Source organism: Babylonia areolata, chromosome 13, assembly GCF_041734735.1.
Source record: "Babylonia areolata isolate BAREFJ2019XMU chromosome 13, ASM4173473v1, whole genome shotgun sequence".
Classification (NCBI taxonomy): Eukaryota; Metazoa; Mollusca; class Gastropoda; order Neogastropoda; family Buccinidae; genus Babylonia; species Babylonia areolata.
Genome location: NC_134888.1, coordinates 36187039 through 36202038, shown reverse-complemented (window position 1 = coordinate 36202038; position 15000 = coordinate 36187039). Strand labels below are relative to the sequence as shown.

At 44.7% G+C, this 15000-nt stretch overlaps 1 protein-coding gene across 1 annotated transcript in view; it reads right to left on the bottom strand.

Annotated features, from left to right (window-relative positions):
* Positions 1-15000, bottom strand: part of LOC143288914 (uncharacterized) — a 99066-nt gene that overhangs the window by 69338 nt on the left and 14728 nt on the right. The window contains exon 2 of the mRNA XM_076597584.1: positions 7970-8145. Coding sequence (XP_076453699.1) covers positions 7970-8134 — 165 coding nt within the window. The 5' untranslated portion in view covers positions 8135-8145. The remainder of the gene's footprint in view (positions 1-7969; positions 8146-15000) is intronic.

The following is a 15000-nucleotide window of genomic DNA, read 5'->3' as shown; positions in this document are numbered from 1 at the left end:
GCCTCATCATCTGCACCGTTTCAGTGGCATTACCTCCACACAGCTCACTCCAAGTTCACCATACATAGCCACACCTGGGTTCGTTTGTCGCAGCCCTGAAAAATCTGATCTTAAGGCCTTTAGCTAATGGATCGTAAAACTCAACTTTACAGGTATTTTGGCAGCCATTTAGACCCAAAACTGCAACTTTGAAACACAAGGAAAACACGCTTGAGGCAGTGTAGTTCTGATCAAAGGCAAAACGAAGAAAGCGGTCGCTGATGTATGTCCTCACGACAGAAAGACTGAAACGACTGTTCAGCAAACTATAGTGACTGAATTCTCCAGCAACCAGGGTCACCAAAGCAAAAGTCTGCATCGTTTCTACAGATCGGCTTAGACTGTCTGTGAAGGGGCTCACGTCGGAACAACCCTCAGAATAACTTTATCCTTTCAGTCAGCAAGAGAAATGAATTTAGCGTGGAACTGACATCCCAGAAATATTAGGCACTAAAGTACGAGGCAACAATTACTGGTTCTGAATGCAGGTTCAAGAAGAGCACACATCTGGCTGTTTTTGATAGTAAAAAAAAAAAAAAAAAAAAAGGCTCATATTTTGTGTGTCGTTTCACTTTCGTCAGGTTTTTTTATTATTATTTTTTTTACTCCTTGTTGATTTTGACCTCCACACAAGACAATTCAGTGCCCTTGTAAATTAAATTCTGAATTGCGAGTTCTCTTTAGTTTCCCGTGTTCCCGCTTGACGAAGATTAGCAAGAACAGATTGAAAGCATGAAAAAATGTGCGCCATCTAAAAAATTCAAATTCTGATTGATTTAACATTTAAATTCTCTTCCCCTCTACCCTCCCGCTTCTCTCCCTTCCGTCCTCCCTCCCCCTCCCCCCTCTCTCTCTCTTATATTTCTGATGCAGTATTTCATTTTTCGTGCTTGAAAGTTCTGTAGTATTTCGTTCACTTACTCGTTCATGAGGGACCATGGCCTGATGGAAAACCCATTCACATTCGCTCACTAACGACTTCTCTTTTACCAAGTCCTTTAAGTAATTTCCTGTAATTGTATTTAGATATTAATTTTTTTTTAAATTCAAATTTCACCCACCCTCCTTCCCTCATGTGCCCCGTTTTCCCCGACTCGCCATTCATCCACACCCCCCCTCCCCTTCTAAACGATAATACTCAAATGTCAGATTGAAAGGCCTGAGGACATGTATACATTAACTCACTCAGTACGGCCAGTCCTCTCTTCTCCTCTACACAGACCGCTCGGATGTCCAGTGGGTGTCTGAATGACCCAACCTTTAGCTTCCGTCGTCAGAATTGTGATATTCTTTGTCAACATTCACGTCTTCAGTATAAGAGCCTTCCGCTTGCAATATTTTGATGATGGTAATTGGGATGAAACGCTGTTAGCGTCGTCTCTTTCGCCGTTCGTATGGAAAGAGTTAATCCTTTGACCGCCAAGCTCGCGTTTATGCACAGGCGTGGTAGAGGACCCATGTCACTGAAGGGTGACCATTCATTGCTCTGTTATCCATGAACCTACTGCTCTTAATGTTCGATGGTAGGATAGGCCATATTTTCTATACATCGCAGGGGGGGGGGTTCCCAGCTAGTCTTAGCCACTGTCTTTTCTGTGTTTATACCGCAAGGGAATTTTGTACTCTAAATTGGCTGGCGGCGAAAGGGTTAATGCTCTAACAAAATGTCTTCAATCGCGGGTACGTGTGACGGGACATTAAACAAAATTCCCCCCCCCTCCCTCCTCCCTCCCTTGTCAACGGTCAACTAATATGTCAAACACGGTTGGTTGGGAGACGCGACCCAGTTAAATAAAATTGAAGTGGAGAGAACTTTTGAATCATTTCTCCCAAGCCCATGACATACTATTACAGGCGATTGGGGGGAATATTCGAATGCTTTTCAAAGCTTTAAGCTTGCTGTTCTCGCTTTCCTATAATGTGGAGTTTGTATTTTCGGGTAATCTCGCCCATGTGTGTTTAAACCGACAGGTCTTTTCTTGATCCGCCTGCCATTCTCCGTGTAATACTATACATTCTTCTCTTGATCCGCCTGCCATTCTCCGTGTAATACTATACATTCTTCTCTTGATCCGCCTGCCATTCTCCGTGTAATACTATACATTCTTCTCTTGATCCGCCTGCCATTCTCCGTGTAATACTATACATTCTTCTCTTGATCCGCCTGCCATTCTCCGTGTAATACTATACATTCTTCTCTTTTTGTCTTGTATCTTCTCTCTCTGTCTCTCTCTGCCGCTGTCTGTCTTTGTCTCTGTCTCTCTCTCTCGCTCATTCTTCTCTTTTTTTTCTTGTATCTTCTCTCTCTGTCTCTCTCTGCCGCTGTCTGTCTCTGTCTCTGTCTCTGTCTGTCTCTCTCTCTCTCTCTCTCGCTCATTTTTCTCCTTTTTTTTCTTGCATCTTCTCTCTCTGTCTCTCTCTGCCGCTGTCTGTCTGTCTGTCTGTCTGTCTCTCTCCTCTCTCTCTCTCTCTCGCTCATTTTTGTCTTTTTTTTCTTGCATCTTCTCTCTCTGTCTCTCTCTGCCGCTGTCTGTCTGTCTGTCTGTCTGTCTGTCTGTCTGTCTGTCTCTGTCTCTCTCTCTCTCTCGCTCCTTATCAGTCTGCAGTCTGTCTTTCAAGCATACACAGACACAGACACAAGCACCGACACATGTACAGACACAGACACAGACACACAACTCCTCTACCACCCCACCCACCCTTAAGCAAGTTCGAATCTCAGTGAAAATTTTCTCCTTCTTCTTCTTCGTTCGCTGCAACTCCCACGTTCACTTGTATGTCCACGAGTAGGGGTTTTACGTGCATGACCGTTTTTTACCCCGCCATGTAGGCAGTCATACTCCGTTTTCGGGGGTTGTGAAAACATTTAAAGCTGAAGGTGATTCGACAACAGAAATTGAACGGTATTCTGAGAGTTCACAGAAGGAAGATAGGGCCCAACCTCCTGATGGATTTCACACCCGGAAGAGCACACATGACCTCACCCCTATGCAGACAACCAGGACACCCCCGCAACCCCTGCACCCACTCAGAACGTCATAAAAAAACAACAACAGCAGCATGGACTTTACCCCTCTCCAGACAGCCAGAGGTCTGACACCAGAACAGACAGCCAGAGGTCTGACACCAGAACAGACAGCCAGAGGTCTGACACCAGAACAGACATGTAGAGATTCACCACCGAGAACGATGCACCCTTCACCAAACCAAGACCCGAGCTCTGACTTGTTCTTTTTTTTTTCTTCTTTTTTCCTTTTTTTTGCTGCCTCATCATCTGCACCGTTTCAGTGGCATTACCTCCGCACAGCTCACTCCAAGTTCACCATACATAGCCACACCTGGGTTCGTTTGTCGCAGCCCTGAACAACCTGACCTTAAGGCCTTTAGCCAATGGATCGTAAAACTCAACTTTACAGGTATTTTGGCAGCCATTTAGACCCAAAACTGCAACTTTGAAACACAAGGAAAACACGCTTGAGGCAGTGTAGTTCTGATCAAAGGCAAAACGAAGAAAGCGGTCGCTGATGTATGTCCTCACGACAGAAAGACTGAAACGACTGTTCAGCAAACTATAGTGACTGAATTCTCCAGCAACCAGGGTCACCAAAGCAAAAGTCTGCATCGTTTCTACAGATCGGCTTAGACTGTCTGTGAAGGGGCTCACGTCGGAACAACCCTCAGAATAACCATATCCTCTCAGTCAGCAAGAGAAATGAATTAAGCGTGGAACTGACATCCCAGAAATATAAGCCACTAAAGTACGAGGCAACAATTACTGGTTCTGAATGCAGGTTCAAGAAGAGCACACATCTGGCTGTTTTTCATAGTAAAAAAAAAATTAGGCTCATATTTTGTCTGTCATTTCACTTTCGTCGGTTTTTTGTTGTTGTTGTTTTTTTTTTTGTTTTGTTTTTTTTACTCCTTGTTGCTTTTGACCTCCACACAAGACAATTCAGTGCCCTTGTAAATTAAATTCTGAATTGCGAGTTCTCCTTTAATTTCCCGTGTTCGCGCTTGACGAAGATTAGCAAGAACAGATTGAAAGCATGAAAAAATGTGCGCCATCTAAAAAATTCAAATTCTGATTGATTTAACATTTAAATTCTCTTCCCCTCTACCCTCCCGCTTCTCTCCCTCCCGTCCTCCCTCCCCCTCTCCCTTCTCTCTCACTTTTATATTTCTGATGCAGTATTTCATTTTTCGTGCTTGAAAGTTCTGTAGTATTTCGTTCACTTACTCCTTCATGAGGGACCATGGCCTGATGGAAAACCCATTCACATTCGCTCACTAACGACTTCTCTTTTACCAAGTCCTTTAAGTAATTTCCTGTAATTGTATTTAGATATTAAATTTTTTTTAAAATTCAAATTTCACCCACCCTCCTTCCCTCATGTGCCCCGTTTTCCCCGACTCGCCATTCATCCACACCCCCCCTCCCCTTCTAAACGATAATACTCAAATGTCAGATTGAAAGGCCTGAGGACATGTATACATTAATCCTTTCACCGCCAAGCTCGCGTTTATGCACAGGCGTGGTAGAGGACCCATGTCACTGAATGGTGACCATTCATTGCTCTGTTATCCATGAACCTACTGCTCTTAATGTTCGATGGTAGGACAGGCCATATTTTCTATACATCGCAGGGGGGGGGGTTCCCAGCTAGTCTTAGCCACTGTCTTTTCTGTGTTTATACCGCAAGGGAATTTTGTACTCTAAATTGGCTGGCGGCGAAAGGGTTAATACTCTAACAAAATGTCTTCCATCACGGGTACGTGTGACGGGACATTAAACAAAATTCCCCCTCCTCCTCCTCCCTCCCTTGTCATATACGGTCAAATAATATCATGTCAAACACGGTTGGTTGGGCGACGCGACCCAATTAAATAAAATTGAAGTGGAGAGAACTTTTGAATCATTTCTCCCAAGCCCATGACATACTATTACAGGCGATTGGGGGGAATATTCGAATGCTTTTTAAAGCTTTAAGCTTGCTGTGCTCGCTTTCCTATAATGTTGAGTTTGTATTTTCGGGTAATCTCGCCGATGTGTGTTTAAACCGAACAGGTCTTTTCTTGATCCGCCTGCCATTCTCCGTGTAATACTATACATTCTTCTCTTGATCCGCCTGCCATTCTCCGTGTAATACTATACATTCTTCTCTTGATCCGCCTGCCATTCTCCGTGTAATACTATACATTCTTCTCTTTTTGTCTTGTATCTTCTCTCTCTGTCTCTCTCTCTGCCACTGTCTGTCTCTGTCTCTCTCTCTCGCTCATTCTTCTCTTTTTTTTCTTGTATCTTCTCTCTCTGTCTCTCTCTGCCGCTGTCTCTGTCTCTGTCTCTGTCTCTCTCTCTCTCTCGCTCATTCTTCTCTTTTTTTTCTTGTATCTTCTCTCTCTGTCTCTCTCTGCCGCTGTCTGTCTGTCTGTCTCTCTCTCTCGCTCATTCTTCTCTTTTTTTTCTTGTATCTTCTCTCTCTGTCTCTCTCTGCCGCTGTCTGTCTCTGTCTCTGTCTCTCTCTCTCTCGCTCATTCTTCTCTTTTTTTTCTTGTATCTTCTCTCTCTGTCTCTCTCTGCCGCTGTCTGTCTCTGTCTCTGTCTCTCTCTCTCGCTCATTCTTCTCTTTTTGTCTTGTATCTTCTCTCTCTGTCTCTCTCTGCCGCTGTCTGTCTCTGTCTCTGTCTCTGTCTCTGTCTGTCTGTCTGTCTCTCTCTCTCTCGCTCATTTTTTCTCTTTTTTTCTTGTATCTTCTCTCTCTGTCTCTGTCTCTGTCTCTGTCTGTCTGTCTGTCTCTCTCTCTCTCGCTCCTTATCAGTCTGCAGTCTGTCTTTCAAGCATAGTCCCGTCGATTGCGGTGATTTGAACAGCAGACAGAGTCAATATTGGGTTTGTCATCTCCTCAAGATTGTATCTGAGGACGTCTGTATATTTTCAGAAGTAATCGATGAGGGATATTTCAGTGACCTCGTTCTCGTCTTGAAAGACACTTTGAGTGTTTACATGGTGTTGTTAACCGCAAACACTCGTGGACAGGTTGTGTTGTTTGGCTGGTATATTGAGATCGGTACTTTTTTTTCTAAAGTTTATGCTGAAAGCATTAAGATTGCCCCTGGTAGTCTGTTGCACAATCTTCTTATTCTTTCGTGTGATGCGATTCCATGTTCATTCGTATACACGTGTGGGCTTTTACGTCAATGACAGTTTTTACTCCCGCCATGTAGGCATAATCCGAACACTGACATGGATTGCGGGTTCTTTAACGTGCGTGTTTGATCTTTTCCATGCGCAGACACACGAGGAGGGATTTAATGCTCAATTTCGTCAACTGTGTCGCAACAGTAGGAGCATTTGTTTGTTTTTTTAATTTCATTTTGTTTAGTATCAGTATCAGTACCTCAAGGAGGCGTCACTGCGTTCGGGCAAATCCATATACGCTACACCACATCTGCCAAGCAGATGCCTGACCAGCAGCGTAACCCAACGCGCTTAGACAGGCCTTGTTTAAAATTAGGTTATTTGGGTAAATGTTATGTAATATTTCCAAGTGTAGAACTTTTAACCTGATTTCTTTTGTGACTTCTTTTGCTCCTGACCATACAGATTTATTCAGATCAAACCCAAATTAACCACGCCAGATGTAAAAAAAAGAAAAAAAAAAAAGAAAAAAAAGCACATGGAGTTTCTGGTTTCCTTACCAGCTGTTGATATTTTCTGGATGTATTCAGGTTTTGGCGTTGAGTCTACTTAAATCGCTAGACTGTATATCTGTCTGTCTCATGTCTTTTGTATTGGTGTTTAATGACAGACGGGCGCAATAGCCGAATGGTTAAAGCGTTGGACTTTCAATCTGAGGGTCCCGGGTTCGAATCTCGGCGACGGCGCCTGGTGGGTAAAGGGTGGAGATTTTTCCGATCTCCCAGGTCAACACATGTGCAGACCTGCTAGTGCCTGAACCCCCTTCGTGTGTATACGCACGCAGAAGATCAAATACGCACGTTAAAGATCCTGTAATCCATATCAGCGTTCGGTGGGTTATGGAAACAAAACATACCCAGCATGCACACCCACAAAAACAGAGTATGGCTGCCTGTATGGCAGGGTAAATGAACAAAACGGTCATACACGTAAAGTGTTACATGTTTGTCTGAGTGTGTATGTGTGCGTGTCTGAAACCGGACTGAATGACACAGGAAACGAATGATGAGTGCTTAGAGCTTGGTCTCCACCGAGGACAGGCGCTATATAAGTATCTATATCAATCAATCAATCAAAAAATCGCTAGACTGTCTGTCTGTCTGTCTCGTGTCTTTTGTTCTGGTGTTGAATCTACTGAAATCCCGAGTCTGTCTGATTGTCTGTCTCTCGGTGTGCGTCCACTGAACACACAGCGTTGACGAAATCGTTATATTTATTCCACTCCATTCTATCTGGAGTGACGGCCTAGAGGTAACGCGTCCGCCAAGGAAGCGAGACAATCTGAGCGCGCTGGTTCGAATCACAGCTCAGCCGCCGATATTTTCTCCCCCTCCACTAGACCTTGGCTGGACGCTAATCATTCGGATGAGACGATAAACCGAGGTCCCGTGTGCATCATGCATTTTGCGCACGTAAAAGAACCTATGTCAACAAAAATGTTCCTGGCAAAATTCTGTAGAAAAATCCACTTCGATAGGAAAAACAAATAAAACTGCACGCAGGAAAAAAAAAAAAAAAAGGGGGTGGGGCTGTAGTGTAGCCACGCGCTCTACCTGGGGAGAGCAGCCCGTATTTCACACAGAGAAATCTGTTGTGATAAAAAGAAATACAAATTAAAAAGTACAAAAATACAAAATATTCCCCCACCCCCTACCCCCACGCCGCCCACCCCACCACCACCACCACCACCACCACACGCCACTTCCATCCACAGACCCCCAACACGGCCCTCACCATGCCCGAGCCGGGCAGAGCCTGGCGCCGAGATCTGACCAGCGGCGCCGGGGCCACCCCCTGCTCGAGGCGCCATGGCGTCTGGCGCTCCGCGGGCACCCCAAGGACCGACGCCACGCCCAGGACACAGCTCAGCGCCAGGAGCAAGCGGCACACGGACTGCATGGTTCTGGCTTCTGGAACAGTGATGAGAGTACGTGTAATGATGATGATGATGGTGATGATGGTGATGATGATGATGATGATGATGGTGATGATGGTGATGATGATGATGATGATGATGATGATGATGATGTGATGACGATGATGGTAATGATGATGATGATGATGGTAATGATGATGGTGATGATGATGATGTTGATGGTGATGATGGTGATGATGATGGTGATGATGATGATGGTGATGATGATGATGATGATGATGATGATGGTGATGATGATGGTGATGATGATGATGGTGATGATGATGATGATGATGGTGATGATGATGATGATGATGATGATGATGATGAAGGTGATGATGATGGTAATGATGATGGTGATGATGATGATGATGATGATAATGCTAATGATGACTGGAAATAGTAATGATAATGATAGTAATAACAAGAAGAGGAATAATGATAATGATAATACTGATGATGATGATAATGATGATAATGATAATTATAGCGATGATGATAATAATATAATAATAATAACAACAACCATGATGATGATGGTGATGATGATGCAGAAGAAAAAGAAGCAGAAGAAGAACAAGGGGAATAGTAATGATAATAATGACAATAATAATCGTAATAATGATAATAATGATGATGATGATAACAACAACAACAACAACAATGATAATAATAATAATAACGATGATGATGATGAAGAACAAGAACAAGAAGATGATGATGATGATGATGAAGATGAGGTTGTATCCATGTATGATAGTCGCGTCCGACTACAACCATCAGAGCAACAGTCGAGGAAAACTGCTGCTCCTACTTTCTGGGCTAGAATTTGATTTTTTCGGAGAGCGTCTTGTCAAAGTTACATCCCCACTCTCTCGACCTTGAGGGCTTCAGGACGGTCGGCGTTGGGGATGGTCCTCGAAGAGCAACTAGCCCCTACCTAAGGCTGCAGCACAAAGAGCCAGTGCAGTCTTTGAAACTCGAGGGCGGAGCATTAAGACCGAGGCCCAGCATTACTGAGTGATTATCACACATGTGCTTGCGACAATGAAACAGTTCAACACATAGATAATGTAGAATAGAATAGAATATATCTTTATTACCAAGTGTACTGGGGTAACAAGGAATATTGGGGGGGGGGGGGGGGGGATAGTACATAACAAAATACGAACATAAATCGAAAACCATACACAAACACAGATGTAGTAGAAATTAGGATACATACAAGTGCATATCAATCTAAAAACTAGTGCATAATAACCTACGGTCACAGGTGCAACGTACACAGTACCCATCAGAAACACCAACTTCCAAGGTATAAAGAAAAGATGAAAGAAAAAAAGAATGAGAGAAGAATTCAGAGTGACTGAGAAAAAGAGAGAGACAGAGAATTCAGAGGGACTGAGAAAGAGAGAGAGACAGAGACAGACAGACAGACAGAGACCTCACAGAATCAGTTTCAGTTTCAGTTGCTCAAGGAGGCGTCACTGCGTTCGGACAAACCATATACGCTACACCACATCTGCCAAGCAGATGCCTGACCAGCAGCGTAACCCAACGCGCTTAGTCAGGCCTTGAGAAAAAAAACAACAACAACAAAAAAAACAAAAACAAAAAAACAGGGGAATAAATAATAGATAAGCTTACATAAATAAATAAATAAATAAATGAATAATAATTATAATATAGAAAAAGGTAGTAGTAATAATAATAGTAATACTAATAAAATGATTTTTTTTTAAATAAATAAAAATAAATAAAATAATAAAAAAAAAATAAATAAAAAAATAAATAAATAAATAAATAAATAAGACAACAATGGTGATAAATAAGCGAATAAATGTAAAACATGAAGACACAGAATCAGAGAGGTATGAACAAGGTTTTTGAACTAAAACAGGCAGCAGCAAGTCTACCTTCATAGTGCACGCTGAATGTAACGAAAGCTGGGAGAAATAAAACGACAGCAGGGAGAGGGTGGGTACAGGGGTGGGGTGGAGGGGGTGGGTGGGGGGGAGCTGAAAATTAATAAAGAACTTTTGGAAATCAAACATGCGGCAGTAAATGTAGCTTAACAGAACACGTGGAACTCAATGAAACAATGAAACCGGCTGAACTGAGAGAGAGAGAGAGGGGGGGGGGGGGGAGAGAGACAGAGGGAGAGAAAGATATACAGAGATAAAGAGAGACAGATAAGCAGACAGAGAGAGAGAGGGGGGGGGGGAGAGAGACAGACAGACAGAGAAGAGAAACAGAGACAGAGAGACAGAGGGAGAAAAAGATATACAGAGATAAAGAGAGACAGATAAGCAGAGAGAGAGAGAGAGGGGGGGGGGGAGAGAGACAGACAGACAGAGAAGAGAAACAGAGACAGAGAGACAGAGGGAGAGAAAGATATACAGAGATAAAGAGAGACAAATAAGCAGACAGAGAGAGAGAGGGGGGGGGGGGGAGAGAGACAGACAGACAGAGAAGAGAAACAGAGACAGAGAGACAGAGGGAGAGAAAGATATACAGAGATAAAGAGAGACAGATAAGCAGACAGAGAGAGAGAGGGGGGGGGGAGAGACAGACAGACAGAGAAGAGAAACAGAGACAGAGAGACAGAGGGAGAGAAAGATATACAGAGATAAAGAGAGACAGATAAGCAGAGAGAGAGAGAGCGAATGAGAGACAGACAGACAGAGACAGAAACAGAAACAGAGACAGAGGGAGAGACAGGCAGACAGTCGGACAGAGAGAGACAGAGAGGCATGCAGAGACAGAGATAGCGACAGAGACGGAATGTGTGTCGTCAGGCATAGTGTCAGAATATGGAATCACGCTTCTGAAAAGAAAGGTCCGTGCATCGGTTTCCTGAAATAGCTTTCCTGACTTGCACTCTTGGAGACTTTTTTTCTGTTTGCTTATCTTTTTATCAATCTATCTGCTAACTGCTGTAGAAGTCAAATATCACTACATTAGACTGACACAAAGATGTCTATTCATTCATTCATTTATTTATTCATATTTATTTATCTATTTATTTATTTTCTTTCTTATTTATTTATTTATTTACACGTGCATTCGTTTGCTTGGACTTCCGTTATCATTTGAGAAAGCGTTAAGATGACCATTTTAATTAGTACCAGTATCAGTAGCTCAAGGAGGCGTCACTGCGTTCGGTCAAATCCATTTTCGCTACACCACATCTGCCAAGCAGATGTTTGACCAGCAGCGTAACCCAACGCGCTTAGTCAGGCCTTGGGAAAAAAAAGATTAAAAAAAAACCCAAAACAGTACACGACCAGGATATAACCCAGTACGAATGCAGGCAAGAACATGCAACAAGAGCGAGCTTAAATTGAATAAAATTCCAGTGATCAGTCCACCAATGGAGATAGAACCTCAGGAACCTCTCCTTTCAACTGTGAAGAGACGCAAGCTGATATGGTTTGGGCACAACACTCGACACACCAGTCTGTCCAAAACAATCATGCAAGGCACCATCGAGGGCGGGAGAAGAAGAGGAAGACAGCGGAAGAACTGGCATGAGAACATCATACAATGGACCGGACTCCATACACGTGAGCTGCTGCCGGCGGCTGCTGACAGAGACAGATGGAGAAGGGAGGTTGCGTCTGCGGTCCTCAGGTTCCCCCCCCCCCCCCCCCCAACGACTACTTTGTAGTTATGGGCCTGAGGTGAGGTGAGGTGAGGTGAGGTGAGGTGAGGTGAGGTGAGGTGATCAGTCCCTCCATCACACTCTTGGACACTTGCACATTCTGGGCGTGCGGCTCTGACAGAGCCAGACTTCATTTTGACTGATCAGCAGATGGTTAGGAGACGAGGAGAGTTAGTGATGTTGACTTGTTATCGAGTTCTTCAAATAAGAAGTCGTTGCAGTTCGACATTAGGCATACTTATGTGGACTTTTTTTTTTTTCTAAAAGCATGAGTACTGTCTTGTTTAACCAAGTTGGTTATTTGAAGATAGTATGATGTATGTGGTTATGGTTAGTTCCGTTGTCAAAATAAGGATTAGGAAGAATGTGAAACATTGCACTTTACTGAATGGAAGTTTGTTTTCTCTTTTTTTGTGGTTATCCTTGCAAACATCCCACATTCTTCTTGTGTGTGTGTGTGTGTGTGTGTGTGTGTGTGTGTGTGTGTGTGTGTGTGTGTGTCTGAGAGAGAGAGAGAGAGAGATGGGGAGAGACAGAGACAGAGAGAGGGTCCACCCACGACTTCAAGGGGTCGTACCTTCTCCCCCAAAACTGTCTCAAAGCAGCCTTTGATTCCCAAGGGACTGCATCCCTTGGAGAGGTGAAATTATCCTGCCCCCAATTTGACGGGCTCTGCCACTAGCTCCTTCACAGACAAAGTAGGGTGTGTATGGGGTTGGGGTGGGGGTGAGGGTGGGGGGCGAGTGGGTAGGGGGCCGGGGGGTGGAGGAAAGGAGATGGGTGGGGGGTCAAGAAAAATGTCCGTATCAGATGCAGGTGAGATATTTTTGGTATTCGTTTGGATTTCTTAGGACACACAGGGATGTAAGCTGAACGGGGGTTGAGACCGCTCAGATGAAGAACAGAAATTGCCAGTGATGTGTGTGTGTGTGTGTGTGTGTGTGTGTGTGTGTGTGTGTGTGTGTGTGTGTGTGTGCGCGCGCGTGTCGACATCCGAAAGGTCTGCCCAATCCAATGAGAAGAAGACTTGGCAAACAGAGGCCAGTAGCATGTCGCTCTGTAAGTGAGGTATTGATTTCAATCCTTCTGTCTGTTCCTTTACCCGTGCACCGCAGTGCATTGTGAATTGTAATTCAGTGCACTCACTACTCACGAGTTCTGCTAAACTTCGAGCAAACTTGGGAAGGTTCCCGTTGTTTAATAAAGTAATGACAGATAGCTAACAAAAGTTACCCGACTATGCTGCAAGCAGTCGACAGTTTCGTGTTCAGTGGCTCTTTGGAGGAATCACGGGGTTTAAAAGCTCATGGTTATAGAGACTGAAGGGCAGGACAAGGAATTGGGAAGGATTTTTTTTTCTTCTCTTTTCTTTTCCCCCCCCCCCTTAGTTTGTTCACTTTCGATTGACGGGCGCAATAGTCGAGTTGTTGGACTTTCAATCTGAGGGTCCCGGGTTCGAATCTCGCTAATGGCATCTGGTGTGTAAAGGGTAAAGATTTTTCCCATCTCCCAGGTCAACATGATTATGTGCAGACCTGCTTGTGCCTGAACCCCCTTCGTGTGTATACGCAAGCAGAAGATCAAATACGAACGTTAAAGATCCTGTGATCCAAGTCAGCGTTCGGTGAGTTATGGAAACAAGAACACACCCAGCATGCACACCCCCCAAAACGGAGTATACTACATGGCGGGGTAAAAAAAACGGTCAAAAGCCCACTCGTGTCCATACGAGTGAACGTGGGAGTTGCAGCCCACGAACGAAGAAGAAGAGAAGAAGTAGTCTGAGGAAAGTAGCAGAATAGATGAGAAGCTCATCTGTAAACACAGTGTCCGTGAGGGCCTGGGTTCCATTCCCGCTGCTGTTCTTTCTCCCACGTTTGTGGAGTGATGGCCTACAGGTAACGTGGAGTGATGGTGGAGTGATGGCCTACAGGTAACATTGAGTGATGGTGGAGTGATGGCCTACAGGTAACATTGAGTGATGGTGGAGTGATGGCCTACAGGTAACATTGAGTGATGGTGGAGTGATGGCCTACAGGTAACGTGGAGTGATGGTGGAGTGATGGCCTACAGGTAACATTGAGTGATGGTGGAGTGATGGCCTACAGGTAACGTGGAGTGATGGTGGAGTGATGGGCCTACAGGTAACATTGAGTGATGGTGGAGTGATGGCCTACAGGTAACATTGAGTGATGGTGGAGTGATGGCCTACAGGTAACGTGGAGTGATGGTGGAGTGATGGCCTACAGGTAACATTGAGTGATGGTGGAGTGATGGCCTACAGGTAACATTGAGTGATGGCCTACAGGTAACGTGGAGTGATGGTGGAGTGAATGGCCTACAGGTAACGTGGAGTGATGGTGGAGTGGATGGCCTACAGGTAACATTGAGTGATGGTGGAGTGATGGCGTACAGGTAACGTGGACGTGATGGTGGAGTGATGGCCTACAGGTAACGTGGAGTGATGGTGGAGTGATGGCCTACAGGTAACGTGGAGTGATGGTGGAGTGATGGCCTACAGGTAACATTGAGTGATGGTGGAGTGATGGCCTGGAGGTAACATTGAGTGATGGTGGAGTGATGGCCTACAGGTAACGTGGAGTGATGGTGGAGTGATGGCCTACAGGTAACGTGGAGTGATGGTGGAGTGATGGCCTACAGGTAACATTGAGTGATGGTGGAGTGATGGCCTACAGGTAACGTGGAGTGATGGTGGAGTGATGGCCTACAGGTAACGTGGAGTGATGGCCTACAGGTAACATTGAGTGATGGTGGAGCGATGGCCTACAGGTAACGTGGAGTGATGGTGGAGTGATGGCCTACAGGTAACGTGGAGTGATGGTGGAGTGATGGCCTACAGGTAATGTGGAGTGATGGTGGAGTGATGGCCTACAGGTAACGTGGAGTGATGGCCTACAGGTAACATTGAGTGATGGTGGAGTGATGGCCTACAGGTAATGTGGAGTGATGGTGGAGTGATGGCCTACAGGTAACGTGGAGTGATGGCCTACAGGTAACATTGAGTGATGGTGGAGTGATGGCCTACAGGTAACATTGAGTGATGGTGGAGTGATGGCCTACAGGTAACATTGAGTGATGGTGGAGTGATGGCCTACAGGTAACATTGAGTGATGGTGGAGTGATGGCCTACAGGTAACGTGGAGTGATGGTGGAGTGATGGCCTAC